Below are 19,429 nucleotides of genomic sequence, written 5' to 3' on the forward strand. Positions count from 1 at the left end.
TATTGTGAGGAATTTAATGTTTGCCAAGAAACGTTGTACCATAACGCATGCACCAATTGTTTATAAACTGCTCTGTTGATATTTCACGATTTGTCATTTGTTCTTTACAGTTGATTTTGACTGTTATGATGACGTGCATCATCATCTGGCTGTACACTGTCATTGCTTTCAACTTCTTCCGAAAATTCTATCTCAAAGGAGAGGAAGGGGAAGTGGAGTATAAATGTCACAACATGTTCAGTGTGAGTAAAACTCATCAGTTCAAATATTTCTTGCATAAACTTGGCAACAAAGTCCATTGTTTCAAATTTGCGATGATAAATGACTTTTTCCCATACAAATTTTACACTGTCTATTTTGCTGATTATGTATTTATATCCTTTTCATCTTCATTGATGGACAATTGTTTTTTGAAAATTGACCATGGATGAAGTAGTCATCAGATGAAAATATAACTTAGAACTCAATGACATTGATTTAAAATATTGAACTGCAAAATATAAAACTGTCTGGATATATACAATGGTATGTTTGATGATGATGATGTGTGTTTGATGATGATGATGATGATGATGATAATGATGTAATGATTACCATGATCTACAAATTGATATGAGAACCAAAAAAATAACAAATATTTTTCAAAATTTATAAAATTTATGAAATGTTTAGACTTTGTCTGTCCATAAGAATTTTGGTTTTTCCATCACTGCCTTACAGTATGGTCTCATGGATCATAAATAATTCATTGTGATTTAAACAAACAATTGTGATTTAAACAAATAATGTCAACAAATAATGGCTTTAGCTGCAACAAAAAACATATTATATACTTTTGTCACTAGCGGTAGGCTGTGCAGATTAAATATTGAAAGTATGTCGTTTTCTGTTTTTCAAATTGGTGATTTTCCAAAAATATGTCAAACAAACAATGTGTGTCTGAGTGTACATGCTTTGACATGTTATGAAGAACACGGAATTGCATAAATGTGGATTTGTGTACATTTTCTTTGTTGGTATGCATGCTAAACTCTGCCTGTTTTTATACACATATATCTTTATTATGTTTTACTTTTATTGCTTAATCACAGTTGCACGAGTTCCTTTGGCACCTCTGCTATAAATCAAGAAAACATTTTATTAGTAGACATAAATGTCAAACAAAGCTTTGTATCATCACATAGAGCACATGAGGTGAAATTTGACAAATTTTATTGAAAACCAAAAAAGCGTATTGTATATCCACAAAAGTTAGTAATGTTGCACTGTTTATATTTTCTGTGTAATTTTCTTTATTTTCAACAGGAAAATTTCTTTGTATCTTTCCTTTTTTTAAGTTTTTATTTTTTTTTTCCATTTGTATATTTTCAGTGTTTTGTGTTCCATTTGCACACTGGGTTGAGAGCAGGTGGTGGTGTAGGTATGTATTTCTTGCATCATGAGAAGGGGGATACAAAGCGTCATCAAACTAACAAACTCTTCTTGTATTCCAGTGTTTTATCTATCATTTGCACAGCGGCTTAAGGGCCGGAGGAGGCATTGGTAAGATTTGTTTCCCATCTCTGTCCATTGTGTGACTGTACTGTCAACATGGCCTGTAGGAAAAAAATTTCAGACTATATTATGGTCATAAAGAGGTTCTAACTATGGAATACAGCTGGTAGTACTGCAGAGTTCACAATGTGGTCATCAGTTCATGTGTTCATTCCAACAGCGGTGCCAAGACTTTGGCATAAAAGCTGTTTTATACAAGGAATGTTAAAAGCTACCTGCACAGGCAGTTTTCTGTGAGAGTCACCTTAGAATACATCCATCATTTAGCAATTATACGTCATAAACAAACAGACATTGGACAAGATCCAACTCCTACTACAGTATGACTTTAGCCTATAGTTGATATGGAAAAACTTTAACCACATTCACCCTATTTCTGTGTATGTAAGAGCCACTTAATAAGTTGAAAACAATCGGGATGAACCAAAATCTGGTGGTGCTTAGGTGTGGAGGGGGTCCTTTCCGATCTGTGATCACAAATGGTACTGTTCTAATGCTGAAACAAATACTAAAAAAGTATTTCCTGAACACTCCAAACAAATCCACAAACTGCCCATTGCAAAATGTTAAGAGTAACAGACACTTTTGAAGAGTTCATGTAGGATTGGGTTTTTGTACAGGCAGATCTGTGAACTATCTGAAAACCATAAGGAAAAAATAGAAAACTGTGTTTTAGACAAGCTTTGGCAAGACTGCCCCTACCAACAATGCGTGGCAAGAAACTTTTGATGTACATCCCCCTTCACAGAGTTAACAGTTGATCATGTTAAAGAGCAGATTTTGAATGAATGCAGCCAAACCCTCTTTTGAGGAGAAAGTACACACAGCCTGGAAGTCATTGACCAAAATGCCAAGCTACAAAGAGAACCTTATGTGTGCTATGAATCTTAAAAGTTGCCCGCATACTTCAGTGGCTGGCTCATGCTCGACCTTTCAAAGATTATGTCGCCCCCGTGCATTCCCATAACATTGGAGTAAATATTTTGGTGCCTGGGCAACCTTTGAGGTCGTCAAAAGAGCAAAACGATCTGCCATTAAAAAAGTCAGCTGTTCTCACAAAGATGTTGACCCTGTCATGAACGTTGCTCATGTTGGAAAGGTCGTGACCTGGCGAGATGCTTTGAAAGTAGAAATATACAATGGCTGAAATGTCAACAAGATGAAAATGATAACTTGTAACAAAATTAGATTGTTCTCTCCTGGTTGACTCTCTCAAACAACTTTGCAGTCATATTACAAAACAGATGGTAATTATAGATGGAAAGTAAAGAGTTGAAAGTGGTTTTAATCATCAAATTGTAAAATACTCACCCTGAAATGGATCAGAGACATTTCATCTGAAATGAATTATTAAAAGAAAGTTGATGTTATGAAGTGTTATTTGTTATGATTGAATATGTACCAGGTACCATGTTGCTTTCAGTTGTCATAGCAATATGTCCCAGAGGTATGCAATTAGTGATTTGTGGACTGGTAATTGCTGACTTGGATGGAAAAATTGAAATCACGTTGAAGTTGTTGTATATCAGTCCGCCATTGTCTGTCGTTTTATTCAGGAGTTTTTCCCACCCAGTAGTTGGGGGCCCCACCTAGGGTCAAAGAAGGAAATGAAAATGTGAACATGTGTTTGAATATGTCAAACACAAACTCAAGATATGGTTGGATTAGAAATCAAGGTTGTCCTGCAAGTCAAAATATAGAGTGTTGACAAGTATTCTGAAAGATCTTTTCCTTGATTTCACATATACTAATGAGATTGATCAAAAATACAGATTTTAACGAAATATTAATTCAGGAAGTTATACCCTGAAGTATTTGGAGTTGGCATAAGGATGTCTCATTATGGCGCCCTCTCTAGGACAACCTAATCACCAACTTAACTTGACACCCCCCCTTCCAATACAATAACCAAAATGGTGTATTTCACCAATAAAAAGTAATATTTGATGTATTTGTTCTTTTTTCAGCTGACGAGATAGAAGCACCTGATGGAGATCCATATGAGTTCTATCGTATCATCTTTGATATCACTTTCTTCTTCTTTGTCATCGTCATCTTGCTTGCCATCATCCAGGGTGAGTTACAACCAAATCCCAACCACTCAGCAACACAGAAGCTAGCTTTGATTTTTTTATTGCCAAGGTCAGCCAGTGAATACAGAATGATAGGTTTTATACCACTGAGTAAGCATGCATAGAGAGGCCATTCACGATTTGAGGAAGTTGTATGCCATCAAACTTTTCACTAGCTGTTGCATATCTAGCATTGTGTACCCAGAAGTTATGAGGATTTATCAGGTATTCACTTTCAACCAATCATCTACACTATGTAGGGCAAAGTACTAAATGGTAGTTAACCAAGACAAAACTATTCGTAGAGCGTGGAAATAGAATGTTAGGTCAGACAAATAAAAAAAAAATTATCAAAAGTAAGGACACCAAAACATGTAATTATGACTTTAAGTATGGTAGACTTAAGTTAAAATTAATCCACTATGTATTTGTTTCTTGAACACACATGAATGATACAGTGCATGACCAGTTGTGGGACACTGATCCTATTGACCCATTGCTGTAATTTTTTGTGACAGTACACATAAATATTGTACATGACCTCACCTTTCAAAGAAAACTTACATACTGTCGAGTAAATTCATTTTCAATAGGGGCTCTACATTGCTCAGGGATGTCCAAGATGTCTACCAGGGGCCTTAAACAAACATTAAGAAAAAATGTGTCGCCACTTTCAACCATAGATAGAGACTACCTGGACTGTCTATGTTTCAATGCCACAGTTTTCATCAAATACCGTGTCTTTTCTCTGTATAGGCTGACAGAGAGATCATGGTTATATTGTCAGTGTATGTGAAAATATAAACTTTTAGCCCATGACATGCATGTATGACTTCTAGTGAGACACACGCATATAACTGCACAGAGTGAATTAAAATTAAACCAAAAAAAGTCAAGTAAGCTTTTGTTTTAGGCATGCTTGATTCAAACTCTGACAAAACATACTCCAAGCCTGACAAAAAGAAATAAACAGCTCTTGTCCAAGCCACATTTCTAATGTCTTATTGATGTGACGTTTCTATTTCTTTAGGTTTGATCATCGATGCGTTTGGTGAGTTGAGAGATCAGTTGGAACAAGTCAAAGAAGATATGGAGGTAATCACAAATTATTGAGTTCTTGACATTGAATCTTGAACATTATCAAACTTTGCTCTGTAAAATAGGTAATGATTCCAAATTTGTATTTGTTTGATCCAGTTTAATTTTTGTGAGGTAGTTCGAGGACGAGATGTCCTTGTGTTCAGGTTTCAAGATCATGCCGACATTGTACTTTTTTCAAATTTTTTACTCAATGAGAGGATTAGAAAATTCACAGCATCAAGTAATTTGAGTTAAATATAATTTAAATTATTCAGATTCTTCAATAGTGCAATATTACAATTTCTTTATATCTAATATTAATGAATTTAACAATTTGTTGAAAATGTATCTGGCACAAAAATATGTCCAATTTCACTTTGCAGAGCAAATGCTTCATCTGTGGCATAGGCAAGGAATACTTTGATCGAGAACCTCACGGATTTGAAAAACATGTCATGAAAGAACATGACTTTGCAAACTACATGTGAGTATTTATGTCCACTGATAGTTGGTTGCATGGAATGGTAGTTCCACATGATTGTGAAGATATTATGCTGATGTAAAGTTGACTGCAATGAACTGTGATATTTTTCTCAGACTGGTTGAAAAGTAACTCAGATTTCTTTAAAAACTTCAAGTAATTATTGCTACATGTGGACTCCAATTTAGGTTATTTTATGTGCATACAATGTGTTTAAATTGTTGATGTCTTTTCAACTTGTGTTCCAACAGTAGATGAATTATTGCCATGCGTTTGAATTTCTGAACTGGCATTGTGCATAGCACAGCGTATTTTGATCCAAATCACTTTTTTGCAAAGATTCATTCAATTTTTATCAATTTGTAAACCAAAATTAAAATTCAAAAAATTCACCTCCACTTTTGCTTGGTCAAATTTTGTGAAATGTTCACTTTATATGACAAAAGAACAAGTTTGTTTACATTCTGAATAAGGGTCATTTCAGTTTTGCTTATCATGATTTTAATCACTTTTTTTGAATATCAATCTTTCAACCCTACAATTGAAGAATGATAATAGATAATTCAAAACTTGTCGTTTTTTGCTACATACACTCTAGTTTCAAATGAGATATTAAATTCCATAGTGTTAAGTTTTTGACTTTAATTAGTGTTTGTCATCGATACCAAAATTGAGGTTTTCAACCCCAAATATGTATCCCTTTCATTCTTTGAGTAAACTTGCTATAATACTAAACTTTGCATTGTCTGCTTTGAGAAAATATATAGTATGAGGGGGTTCCCATGTCATCTGTGATAAGAAATATTGCTTTGAAAAAAGGTGTTTTGGTTAAGTGCAATGCCAACTTAAATTTTTTATCATAGTCATTGTGTGAGTAATGTTCTGGGGTCAAAATAAGTGGAAATCCACATTCTTGTTTATAAGTGGAAATCCACATTCTTGTTTCCTTCTGTAGGTTTTTCTTGATGCACTTGATTAACAAACCAGAAACAGAGTACACTGGTCAGGTAAGGTTGAAGTTGGAACATGCATTTCTCAAGTTCCAGGCATTCTTTTGTGTTCATGACAGTATGTCTGAATTAATACTGTGAGAAAACACACCCCAGACAACGGTGGCTTCCTTTGGTAATGGTTCAATGGCTCAAGGCCAAATTGAGACAACAACACCGTGATTAAACCCACCACCGGTGTTATTCATACCTGTTCTTTCCTCTTACCGTTTCTATTGTCGATGTTACATCGCGTTTCTTTTCAATGCTGATTAATGTGGACAATTGAATCACAGCGTGGGGAACAGAAATGAATGGCGTTTCATTAAAAAAGGTCAGAGAAAGTGTTACAGCATGTGATAACAGTTCCATCAACGTGAAAAAGATATTTCGATTACCGTGGTTTCTGAGCAGTATCATATGATTCTTGAAATTATCTCAACAATATTGGAGGATTAATTTCTTCTTTTGTTTAATCATTTGTTTGCATCTGTTTACAAGTTTTTGATCACAATCATGATCATATCAATCAAAAAGCTTGTGCGTTTAAAAAAAAATGCATATCATACTAGATACAAATGTAAAGAATCGAATAAAAATTGTCAGAAATCAACAAAAGTTCTGAAAGGAACATCAGTGCTTTCATAGAAATTGAAACATGGTCAGAAGCATAAACAGAAACATACAAATTGATAATTACATTGGTGAATATGAATGGTGATATGCAAAACTGTGAATGATGGGAGCTTTGTGTTTTTTGCAGGAATCCTACGTGTGGCAGCTGTACCAGGAGAGGTGTTGGGATTTCTTCCCAGTGGGGAACTGCTTCAGGAAACAATATGAAGAAGAATAAAAAAGATGTGACCTTCAAGCAACTACTGAAATCGAAAGTAAAATAAAAAAACACATAATGACAATCAAATGAAAATCTAAAAGTCACACAGTCAGTGCTGTGTAGAAAGACAAACTTACCATGTGAAAAAAAAAAGATAACTGATGATGAAACCTATCCTGAAATGTCAAAATTAAACAAATAAGGAACAGGAATGAATCGAAATTGTATTTTGATCTGTTGTTGGAATGCGTTAATTTTTTCAGAATCGGGATATTAAGGCATGTTAAAAAACCCATGTGAGAAGATATACAAGTGAGAAATATGTATTCTCTTCTGATAATCGAAAAAAGGAAGCAAAACGATAAAACCAAATAGCAAAATATTTTCATATATCTAATGTATTTAGTGTATACTGTTAGCTGTGTGTCGTGAACTGACAGAATTCAATGTTCGTGTCAGGGAAGATGATTTTGTAACAGATCATGTCGATAAAATTAACAGAGATGCCTGATGGACTGAAAAGAAAAGTACAAGATACTATCAAGTTCTTCAGATTCTCTCATTTTCTCCTTGGTGTCTTCAAACGTCTTTGTGGAAGGAGGAAATTTCTTTCTTTTCTTTCTTGAATACTACTCTTGTTATTGGAAACTTACTTGTTATCTATGCAAAACAAAAACTGTGCCTGGTTTAAGAGGGCCGCAACTTTTTAAAGAGATGGTTTAAGGTAGGAAAGGTCGCCGTTTCATGCATGGAGCAAGTATTTTTAAGTTATCGAAGATATTCCACCAAATTATTGCCAAAAAGTTGAGAATACAGTGACACCTCATATCAACTGTGGTTTTCAAAATTTAATCAAATAATACTATTGATTAGTTTACGCTGTGTGGCGCACAGCAAACTTCTTTCAACGAATTGTACTGAAAATGCTAAACTTCTTTCAGTCACACTATATGCCATATTATTTCCTTCAAAATATTCTGTATTTTACTTGGGTGCTGAAGACCATAAGTTAATAAGTAGTACAATTTTTCAAAGTAATTCATGATAAAAGTGCAATGTATGGTAGTTTATTAATGTGCTGCTGTGTTTACTAATAAAGTTTTTTTTCATACAGAGTAGCATAACTCCTAAAACAATTAGGGGTGAAATTGTCGCGTCAGAATGAATCCCATTTTATTGTTCATTCCCGACACTAGCAGCTTACTTCCATAGTTCAAAGTCACTCAACTTCCTTTCTTGAATTTTATTTAAATTTTGTTGGTTTGGTGTTCTAGAGTGTGAGAGTTAAATTATTCTTACGGAAGGAAGGTTCCATAGTATTGCTATTTTTTAGATGTAATATTAAAAACATTATTAAAAAAAAACATTTTCAGAGGCAAGCTGGTCTTAGCTGATAGGACATTACAGAGTTTTTCTGAATTCTAAATTCAGCTTGAATTTAACATCAACAAATCTTCCGAGCCATTTGCAATTGACTTTTTTGTACAGCTTACAAATAATTGATTACATTAAGTAACATGCCTAATGAATTTCTTGAACTCTGCCATTTGATGTTACTTCAACACTGACATGAAATAAAAATCCAACATTTTTTGCTAAAACTCCAGGTGTTGTGTCTTTTTTTCCTCTGTAACAGTTCGACTTGTCGCCGCAAATAAAACAAAGATTGCCATCGAAAAGTAGGACTTGTAATTTTTACATATATAGCGTATACAACTTTGCTATCAACATAGAGTGAAAAAACCTGAAAAATGAAGATTTTATCATACCTGCAGGGACATGCTGTACTTATATAAACAACTTTGCATTGATGTGTCAAGACATGCCATGTGAATATAATCCACTCTGTGTTTACAGTATCTCGTGTGAGCATAAAAGTATCATGACTATGATAATATTCACTGCAGTGCTGTCATCATTGACCATAAATCTTGATATTTTTGCAAGGCTTTCACGGTTTCCAATAAAAACATTCAAGAAGCAGTCCAACCGCATGATAACTGGATAAGAATCCACTGAATATTACACGTAGAATGTTATTGCATGAAAGTAAGGCACTGTATCCTGTGATTCATCGTGGCTTGGATTGAAGACCAACTCTGATGTCAGTGGTTCTTCATGTGTGTACTGCAGGTAATTACTAGACTGATGTACCAGCATTCTGTATGTCCTTAAGTACCTGAACTACAAGAGATGCCACATTCAGACTCTCAACTGTGACTATACCAGTCATGCAGTCAAACTCAATATCTACTTGACTCTTGCATGTCCTGCAAACTTCATCGCAAAGTAGTTCTTCCACCAGAGGTGCACAGTGATGGAAGACACAGGAAATAGTTGTCTCTGGTACATGCTGCATTAAAGGTCAAATCAATCATAAATTACTGTATGACTATCATTGGCCGAAACTGTTATCATGTCTGTATGATTAGAGGTAGTTGTGTCAGTTTTAATATAATATCAGTGAAGCACTAGATAATAGAAAAGATGGCACTATATGATGATGTTGCCATCACTGTCATCCTGGATTTCCATGAAGTAAACGTCAATTATAACTTTGCTTCAACATAAAAGTCTTCAAATGATTCTTTTCACAGCAAACAAACGTTAGCTCATGATAATATTGATTCTGATAGGCTCTGGATAGGATGTCATGTTGACAATAAAACTGGTTTCATTGCAAAAAAATTAAGTTTGACTGAAAAGGAATTTTTTTATTAATAGCTGTGCATTCAAAATTTTACAATTTTTTAGTTTACTACTTGTTGGAGCTGGTTTTAATAAAGGGATACAGTCATCGGAAGTGCGCTCAAAGGTCATATGGGACCCATACGACCAATGCCAACACTGTATCCAAGGTACAATATATGCTGATTGATGAAATGTAAAACATGTCTGTCATAATGTACATCGTATAATTTAAATATTGCAGCTGTGATGATGAGGTGCATCTAGGTATCGTGCACGAAATACATTGTAAACAAGAAACTCGCACAGCTGCAGTTCCGACAACTGTTTCCTTTTAAAGCATTGGCAGAAAGGAAAAAAATTGTCTTACTTTTTGAAGCTTGAACATAGATTTGAAAATTGTATTTTTCTCCATAGAGTTAACACAGAGATGGCAGCCATTTAGAATTTTAAATATCAGTACAGTACATGTTCAGTAATTTGTTCCTTTTGTATGAAATTTTGGATGGTGACCTCTGATTTTTATCCTTGATTTGGTAAGAGAATAGTTGAAAGTTTCATTAAGGAAAGTTTGAGCAAATGTTTTAAGTATTAATAATTACACTTTCGAGGCGTATACTACCTTAATACTTAGTGGTGTGCTCATGCACTGTGCTGGTAGTAACAGTCACAGCTTTTTTATTGTCAGGACAATGCTGTTGTACAAAAATCAGGAAATTCATGGTCAATAACCTTTGATCTTATTTTCCACTGAGGAAGTAAATGTTCACCTTAACTTGTCCTTGTAGTTGCTCTTACCTTTCAGCCAGTTGGAATTGCCCTGTGGGTGATATTCTAGTGATGATATAACTCAAGTTATGAGGCCTTGTTGAAAAACTGAATGCTTTATTGTCATTCAGTGTACATTTTAGGTTATGCACAACATTGCACAACGTACAAAAAATACATAAAATTACCAGTATCTCAGGCAGAGGGAAAACATGATTGTTTTTTGGGGTTGGTCTCTTGGAATGTAGGTTTGGTTGTCATGGCATCAAAGTAGTAAGACTTCATGTCATTCAACGTTTGTACTGTCATGGAACCATTTATAGCAACACCCAAGACTTTGATAAATGTAGAAAATGGAGGAAACTAAAAAAGCCAGGAACTCAAGCTGAAGTTAAATCACTCAAACTGTTTAGCTTTCATTTCAAAGAACCACATGAAGGCAAACATGAGTCCTACTGGTTTCGATTTGGTTTGATCAAAAATGAATTGTTTGCTCTCCTGGAGAGGAATTTCAATAACGTCAATCATTTCGCCCTCGTCCACCAGACCACCACCTTGACTCGTCCTCATGTCGTCTGTGACTTCAACATAAAACATGGTCTGCAGACTCCCTGTTGTTCCAACACCAGATCTGAAATGAAGGGAAGGGTCATTGTGGTCAAATACCATTTCATCATGCTGACAGACATTGCTTATATCAACAGATGGCCCACACACCATCAACTGTCTACATTAATTATCATATTGATTACCATCACAAACTTATTTATGGTTTGTTTACCCATTCACACTGGATAAACATTTGATTTTTCTTCAGTCAATATTTGTGGTAATTGAAACGAAAACAAAACTTTTATTTTACATGTTGCTGATGGCTCAAAAGGTGGGAACAATGAAAGCTTGGGTAGCTGTGTGTCTTTAAATTAGGAATGAGATAAGTTCCCATGGTTATATATATATATATATATATATATATATATATATATATATATATATATATATATATATATATATATATATAATATATTATATATATATATATAATATATATATATATATATATATATATATATACACACATGTAAATAATTATGTATAACAAATAAGAGCTATGTCTACTGGAATCTCTAACAGGATGAAATTTTTCTGCATTTGAATAGAATCAGACTTGCTATAAACTCTCATTAGCATTGGTTAATCTTTTGTCTTTCACAGATTATGTTTGCACGCTGTGAAATATGTCATGATAAATGGCCAAATCTCAATGACTTTGCTTGCATATTTTTATGAAATGACATGACTGTTTTCATCTTCCACCAGGCTTTATATCTGTAGTTCGAGTGTGTGCCATGACCACCATGAATTCAATGACAACAAAAAACACCAGAGAAAAAAAGAAGCAAAGCTGATGTAGGTACAGACATAAACAGAAGTCTTTTGAAGTTTTCACAAGTAGATGGAAGAAACAGAAACTGTAAATTCCATGCTGACAATGCATTCTTACAAGAAGTCACACCCTACTTTTGAAATACTGTGTTAGCTTTTTCGAAACTGTTTGGGTTTTCGAGTCCTGCATGCACACACACTACATCCTCAGATCCTTTCTTTGAATAGGTGAGAAAAATAATTGTGTCTTCCATTATGCGGGTAATCAGGACAAGTCTTTTGTGTATGAATATCAAATATTATAAAAGACATAACAAGTCTTTTAACCACCATTCATATTTTGTCGATCATTGCACTTTCAAGGATGCAAGTGGATGTGGGTACCCTGAATAAGCCAAGCTGAATACACAACTTGCTGATAGCCAATTACTCGATGCACTGCATATTATTTTGATTCAGATTTTTCAAATATCATTCTCCTTTTCTGTGTAAACCTGTTTCAGTCGAACCTTCCAGCAGAACTGAAAATGTCTTTTTTCTCAATTAAAAGATATATTACATTGAATTTTCCCTCCCAGACTGATTGATGTACAATGTACATGCAGATAATATTATACTAGAGAAAATTGTTAATCCATCAGCATTCGTCATTAAACATATTGGGTCACATACAGTGCAATTGCTCTTGTTTGAATGTGATCAATAACTTCAACCATTCTGGATATTTTTATCTGTTTCATCACAGAGGGAAATACAAATAGTGTGAGAGATTACCAATTACCAAATAAAAAGCCTGACTTGCTGAGCAGATGTCAGTGCTCAAAGTTCAAGGGATAATCACGGTCCCTCCACATAATCATATTTACACCACACGGTATACCTCACATTATACATTCTATGCCCCCGGCCAAAACAAAACCATAGATACAGAGGCTGTGTGTGTCGTAGGTGGCACACCCATATCATCAATTCATGTGCCTTAATCCTTTTGTCTATAATGATCTCTTGTGAAAAAAGCTCATGAGTTCAGCATCAAAAAGCATGGAGGCAGAAATTTCATTCAACTGATAGCAGACAGTACAAGGCAGCATTATAGTTCACCATCAAATAACCTAGAGGCACACGTTTCATTCTGTTTGCAGATAATCACAAGCCAGCATTGTGGTTACATGGGCTGCATTGTACAATACATGCTGCAATCAGCTCAGCTGATTCATGCTCTCTGCATGCGGTTTCAAGAAAACTGGGGAATAACCCTGAGTTAGCTCATTCACAACAGGCCAGTCTTTATACATTTTTTCACAACAATATATCCTGGAATATATCATTCTGTTCAGTGGTGCTTTCTTAATTATTTTATATACAACTCCATCATTACCTTGATTTCTTTTAAAGTTTCACATGTAATAATAATAATAATAATATTTATTTTTTTAAAAACGCCTTCCATGTAAAAGAAATCTCAAGGCGCATTACATTTCAGTTATAAAAATAGAGCAATGGAAAATAGTTAAAAATCACACAAGTAACTCTCTTTTAAAAGGTAAGTTTTTAAATGGGACTTAAAAACATTAAAATTATCAACACATCAGAGTTTCGGTGGCAGCCTCTTCCACAGCCTAGCACATACAGAAAATGACCTATCTCTGTAAAACACAGTGTTAGCGATCGGCTGGTGATCGGCTTACTGATTTTGTTTGTATCACTTCTAAATACAACAGATAATGTACAAATTTCATGACAGAGTTAGTGCTTGAAGATGAAAACAACTTTCAGGGGTTTTCTGTGATTCATAAAAATTGCTTTGTGCAGCACGGAAGAGGGGAAGAAATACCAATCAATTTAAACAAAGGCCTGACAGAATTTTTGTTTAAATATTGCTTTAAAGGCAACTTTAATAACACTCTTTGTTTGCTGTCTTCACATTTTCCATTCACCAACAAGGTAAAAAGACAAACAGAAATAAAACACAATGTAAATACATACACATATTTTCCCATGTGTTTCTTTAATTGGATTTGTAACTTCTCAGACAATGTATGTTTTTCACCATCTTAGGTGAAAACCTACCCGCCCATCTATGGCAAACAAAGAATTTCATTAAAGTAGCCATAAATAATTTTGATAATACCCGGTAGTTAGTGACTGTTAGAGATTTTTAAAACAAATGAATTTGATTGAAATTACAAATAATTGCATTCCAACACAAAAATGGAAAGAAAAGACATTCCACAAATAAACCTGTAAACTATGATCATTCAGAATGTCTATGTATATTTTTATGATTCATTGAATTGCTTCTGCTCTGTTTGGCAGTAAAACTGGAGATTAAAATTAGTGTAAGAGTGGGTGTAAATGCATTTGTACCAGAAGTCAAAGCAGTTTGAGGTTTAAGAAATATTTCATTGAAAGCAGTTGGCAATTTTCGGTACTTCAAATACGATTTTACCACCTAAAAGAGTCATAAAAGTCTCAGGTAGTCAACGGTATTTTTATATGGCAGATTCTTCAGGTAAAACACCATATGACTATAGAAAGTCAGGTTTTACTTTATACAGAATACGAGAAATGCCTAAACTGTTGAAAAGATGCCTTAATTGCCACTTTTATGAGCATACAGCAGTTTTTGCTGCAAAAATGGTTATATTTGGGTTGAAAGAATTGATTAGATCTCAATCTCAAACTCTAGCTTTGGTAAGAAGGCAACTTGTTACCCACAATGCATTTCAATATCATGGCGTTTGCTCCTTAGCACGAGACAAAAGCTGTTTGGGGGTAGCGAGAATTTGTCCAATTTTGTCTCCAGTGAAAGGACTATGCTACATAGCTATTTACTTTAAAATAAAATCTCCTTACAGTCAGAATAATTTTGTTTGAAATGAACTGAAGTTTGTTTTTTATATAAAACCATCCTATCCAGAGTTTCCTACCTACAATGGTATATTAGCAGTATTAAGTCACTATGTGTGATTTTTTGAGACCATCTTTGGTAATAGTTGATCAAAGCTAATACCATCTCAGAAGCCATTTTCAAAATGATCAACCTGCATTTAAAAGCTTTTAACCCTGAGTGTTGTAATTGTTTCTCACCAAAATTGAGTGCAACATTTTACCAATTTTTACAAATTTTCTGTATTTTTTGGATAATTTTGGACAAAATGGACACAAAAATTTCATTGGCTACAGTTTTTTTATCAAAATTTTGGCAAAAATATGAAAAAAAATTGATTAAGGTGACAAAATTGACTTTGGCTCTCAAAGGATTAACAGTGTTGGGAATGGTCGGGAAATGAGGCGTAGTATTATACCAACTTTTGTGTTGTGAACTAAGGGAGAATTGTCAGACATTGAAAATGGTGATAGATTTGTTGGAATTTTGACTAATCACACATCTGCTTTCTAGATGAATGAAAACAAGCTTGCATACCAACGTGTCTTCTAGCACTCGGAACATCATGACAGTACTTTACAAATAATCTGTTAAAGTCTTTTCTCACCTGTATGAAGAAACTTTTTCAAGTGTTTCAAGTGGCACATCATACCCTGTCTCATCCAACACTTCCTCTCTGGCAATCTCTTCCAAACTGATTTTCTTATCCACTATACCAGCACACAGTTCATAGGTGATACCACGGATGCCTGGGTACTTGTCTGTGTCAATGCTACCATCCTGAACCTCAACTATTGAAACGTACACCGCTTGGAATGACAGAGCAAAATAGAAATAAAGTTTATATATACCAATATATTGTCAAGAGAAACTGCAGGTATGTATAAAGTAAAAATAAATGAAAAGCTGGCCAATAGAGCAGAACAATTTGACTGGTCATAAAGAATAAAAAGACATGATGTATAAATATGCCACTATATGATAAATCCCCCTTTGCACTATAACAGATGAAAGAAGATAGTCACTTAGACTTAAATAGTGTTGATCGCGATTTCAGGTTTGTTACTAAATATAGCTGCATGCGCTCGATTTTCGGACAAATATGCTGAAATTCGGACCAATTTTGTTGTTGTATGCGCGGCTGCTGTTGCAGCTTGTAGTCTCAGTCATCAATTCATACAAATAAGTGTGATGCTAAATAGCCATTCTAACACTCGCAAGTTTGATTTTCGTCGTTTGTGCGGAAAATAGGGACAAGTATTTATTTATGAATATTAATGAGGAGAACAGTGACATCATTTGCGATCAGCGCTATTACTCTCTGTGACTGTTCTTAGCTAAGGTTCAAAATTCCAATGATTTAAAATACACTGAGTTGATGAAGCCCTATAATGCAACTTCCACCACTATTCTTATATGGTTTTATAAAAAATGCACGAGTTATAAAGAGTGAAAATGGCTTTTGTGGAATAATTGACCCAAAAGCTAGCACATATGTAAGGAGCATCCTTGGTGAACTTCCCCTTAATAACAGGTATATGAACATCAACGATGAGGTAAAATTTGCAAACCTTTCTGATGTCAATCATTGTACTGATAAATCTGAAAAACTTCGAAACACAGAACCAGGAATATCTGGTAAGTTACTCACTCACTGCCAATTTGCATAAATCCATATATGGTAACAGAGCACTGTCGTCAGCATTTACTAATAAAACATTAGTAGTGTCATAAAGTATCAGTGGTGCATTTGTTTTTTGCATGGGGTAACTTTTTGATAAGCAGTAATTATCTTGTCCCGTGTAAGTGATGAAAATTCCTTTAATGCGGGAAAATTTCAATTCTTACCAGGTCTAAACTGCTTTACAAGGACAAAGACTTTCCTTGTAACATTGAAGATCATTATAACAACACTGGAATGACAAAAATGTATGGGAAGAGTTAGAATATTTACAATAATGCAAATATATAAAAATAGTATGCATAACAATTGCTTCATGATGACACTACTTGCAATCAAATAATAGCAATCATTACCTGAAATATTGTACGTACTATGTAAGCTTTAACATCCATATATTTATCCCATATATTTATATCTTTTGTTTTCTATATTGTTTGTTAGTTTTCTTTCAGCAGAATATTAAATTATATGATCGAGATCACAATTACGATACGGCTTCAAAAAGGCTTTAATACTATTACTATTATCATGACTACTATGTTACAGTTTTACATGCAATGGCAGCAAGGACATTAACACTCATACCTGTCATGAACGTTTGTGTAGTCCCATGTTTTCTGGACACCATTCTGTGAATAACAAATAAAGATGTTGTCAGGATGTACACTAATACTGTTGCTATTGCATTGCTTTGGCTCTCTCGAAAGAATTGCATTAAAACCAGCACGAAAACACAGTTGTACTGCAAATTTTTGCTTAAAACCTTAAAGGAGTTAAAAATATTACATGCCATTTTTTTTTAATTTTCAGCATCCTCCAACTCAGAAAGTTTACAAATATTCAGTTCTATTTAAAAAATCCTTGGACTCAAATATTTGCCTGAATTCGTCATATTGTATTTCAGTATGTGAGCGTCATTGTCTTTAATATTCTGGGGGTATTTTGTCAACACTTCTAGGAAAGAAATCAATGATTAACTTTGAGGGAAATGTATGAATATATTGTGACAGAGTTAGCTTTCACTTCCAGTTTGGTCCATCGTAAAGGCACACCCAGTCGTCAACCCTGTCATCAGGTGCAGGTCATCACAGGTATTTGGACTCTAGAACTTTTACAGTTTTGATTGATCACTTGTAGGAGCTCATTTAGAAGTTCATGGAGTAACTTAGGTTTTCATTGGCTCAGGGACTGGTCAGTTTCTGTGGCCCCCGGGGCAATGGATAATGTTTTGTGGCTATCAAACCCCCCTGTTTTCAAAGTTTCCATAAACAGGGTGACCCCCACCCAAGACAAAGATAAAACAAAAAGGTGAAAAATATATATATATATATATATATATATATATATATATATATATATTATATATATATATATATATATATATATATATATATATATATATTATATTATATATATATTATATATATATATTGAAGTATACAGATGTCCTCATGGGAAATTACAGTTTGATACTACATAAATTACTTCAAGCACAAAGTAATGATATCTGTTACTTAAGTTTCATGCATCCTGCAATCATTTTTCACTTCATCTGTCTGATGATTGCAGGATGCATAAAACTTAAATAACAGATTTAATTACTTTGCACGTGAAGTAATTTGTGTTAATATCGAGCACTGTAATTCCCATGAGGATATCTGTATAACTTATATATATATATATATATATCATATATATATATATATATATATATATATATATATATATATATATATATATATATATAATAGAGATATATATAGAGATAGATATAGAGATATATAGTTATATAAAATGTCAATCACTTTCAGAGAAAACAGCAGTAAATTAATAATTTCAGCCTTTAAGAGAGCTTTTTTCATAAGTTGTACCCAAATCTGATGTGCACAGTGTCTGAGAGGACCTGTTTTTCTCATATCATTGAAACATAAAAGCACCGTTAACGACCAAAACTGCCTTGTGTTAACTATCATTTACTCATGCAAAAATACCTTTATTGAAAACCTGTGACAGGAAGGAAAGCAATCAATGAGAATGAAAAATATCTTGTCATTTTTCTGTGTAGAATATGTTTAGCTGTATCAATGTATTGTGAAATATTTGTGCATGTTGCTTTGTCATACTGAGTTCTCATAGAGAAAAGAGAAAAGATCATGCTTTGTATGTGAACTTCAGATTTCATTATGATAAGTACACTTTGCGAAAAAAGGCTTTCGATTTGCAAACATCCAGATATCTCTAATATATCTCTGATATATTAAAATTACGCCCCCAAAAGGCACACTGAAAAATGCAAGTGAATGATGCAATTTGTGGCTGGTGTATAATGCATTTGACGCAAGTATGAGCCTGTGATGTAAAAATTCAAAAACAGACTGACCCCTGCCTCCCTATTGGGCATTTCAAAAACATGGTGACCCCCTCCCCAATCACCGACGTCAAAAAACAGGGTGACTCCCCCCTCCCCACCCCCTGAAGAAACTGACCGGTCCCTTACCTTTGTGAAAATCGAAAATTTGATTTTTTACCCATAGAGGTAGGAGAGGGATGACAGCCATTTTGAATTTCAGATGTTGATAAATTTTGAGTTATTTGTTTCTGTAGTACCAAATTTTGCACCGCCACCCCATAATTTTATTCTTGATTTCGAAACGGAACGCTATATTATAGTTTTTATGATTTCGATTTTGAGGCGCTTTCAATAATACCACCTATAGTAGTGCAAATTCAGACATGGTCTGTGCCTTGTTTATTTGCGAGTCTGGCGGAAAAAAACAACAATAATGCAACCATATATACCTGCTGGTAATGCATTCGATACGGTTTGATGTACTTGGACTCTGCACAAGGAAGTACACGAACGTTCTTGATGTTGTCTGCCATTTCAACTTTGTGCCGCAAAAGAGTATCAGTATGGACGTAAATACCGGTGAACAGATCGAGAAATGTAACGACAAACTAGTCATCAATCGGCGTTTTGTAGCTGTGAAATATTTGGACAG

At 34.2% G+C, this 19,429-nt stretch overlaps 2 protein-coding genes across 29 annotated transcripts in view; one reads left to right on the plus strand and one right to left on the minus strand.

Moving 5' to 3' along the window:
* The window catches only part of LOC139149298 (ryanodine receptor 2-like), a 146,668-nt gene extending 138,056 nt beyond the window's left edge, over nucleotides 1-8,612 (plus strand). For 24 of the 28 annotated variants that reach the window (XM_070720971.1, XM_070720983.1, XM_070720985.1 and 21 more), the window contains 7 exons: nucleotides 111-242; nucleotides 1,372-1,420; nucleotides 3,522-3,629; nucleotides 4,657-4,721; nucleotides 5,090-5,190; nucleotides 6,143-6,194; nucleotides 6,940-8,612. In XM_070720971.1, the coding sequence (XP_070577072.1) occupies nucleotides 111-242; nucleotides 1,372-1,420; nucleotides 3,522-3,629; nucleotides 4,657-4,721; nucleotides 5,090-5,190; nucleotides 6,143-6,194; nucleotides 6,940-7,029 (597 nt within the window). In that variant the 3' untranslated portion in view covers nucleotides 7,030-8,612. Of the gene's footprint in view, nucleotides 1-110; nucleotides 243-1,371; nucleotides 1,421-1,493; nucleotides 1,543-3,521; nucleotides 3,630-4,656; nucleotides 4,722-5,089; nucleotides 5,191-6,142; nucleotides 6,195-6,939 lie in introns of all 28 variants that reach the window. The other 4 variants (XM_070720957.1, XM_070720961.1, XM_070720978.1 and 1 more) reach the window with 1 other exon arrangement.
* Nucleotides 8,613-10,564: 1,952 nt separating this feature from the next.
* Nucleotides 10,565-19,388, minus strand: LOC139149308 (uridine diphosphate glucose pyrophosphatase NUDT14-like). Its single transcript, XM_070721010.1, has 5 exons — nucleotides 19,227-19,388; nucleotides 17,013-17,056; nucleotides 16,592-16,656; nucleotides 15,351-15,552; nucleotides 10,565-11,098 (listed from the first exon to the last, which is right to left on the minus strand). Exons 1-5 carry the CDS (start codon nucleotides 19,308-19,310, stop codon nucleotides 10,864-10,866), a joined length of 630 nt encoding a protein of 209 aa, XP_070577111.1. The 5' UTR covers nucleotides 19,311-19,388; the 3' UTR covers nucleotides 10,565-10,863.
* Nucleotides 19,389-19,429: the final 41 nt, after the last annotated feature.

Source organism: Ptychodera flava, chromosome 14 (assembly GCF_041260155.1).
Source record: "Ptychodera flava strain L36383 chromosome 14, AS_Pfla_20210202, whole genome shotgun sequence".
Taxonomy (NCBI): domain Eukaryota; kingdom Metazoa; phylum Hemichordata; class Enteropneusta; family Ptychoderidae; genus Ptychodera; species Ptychodera flava.

Coding starts and splice junctions, on each gene's coding strand:
- LOC139149308 (XM_070721010.1), bottom strand. CDS start 19,310: ATGGCAGACAACATCAAGAACGTTCGTGTACTTCCTTGTGCAGAGTCC. Junction 15,553..16,591: donor TGTAAAGCAGTTTAGACCTG/GTAAGAATTGAA, acceptor TGTCATTCCAAG/CGGTGTACGTTTCAATAGTT. Junction 11,099..15,350: donor GAAAAAGTTTCTTCATACAG/GTGAGAAAAGAC, acceptor CCTTCATTTCAG/ATCTGGTGTTGGAACAACAG.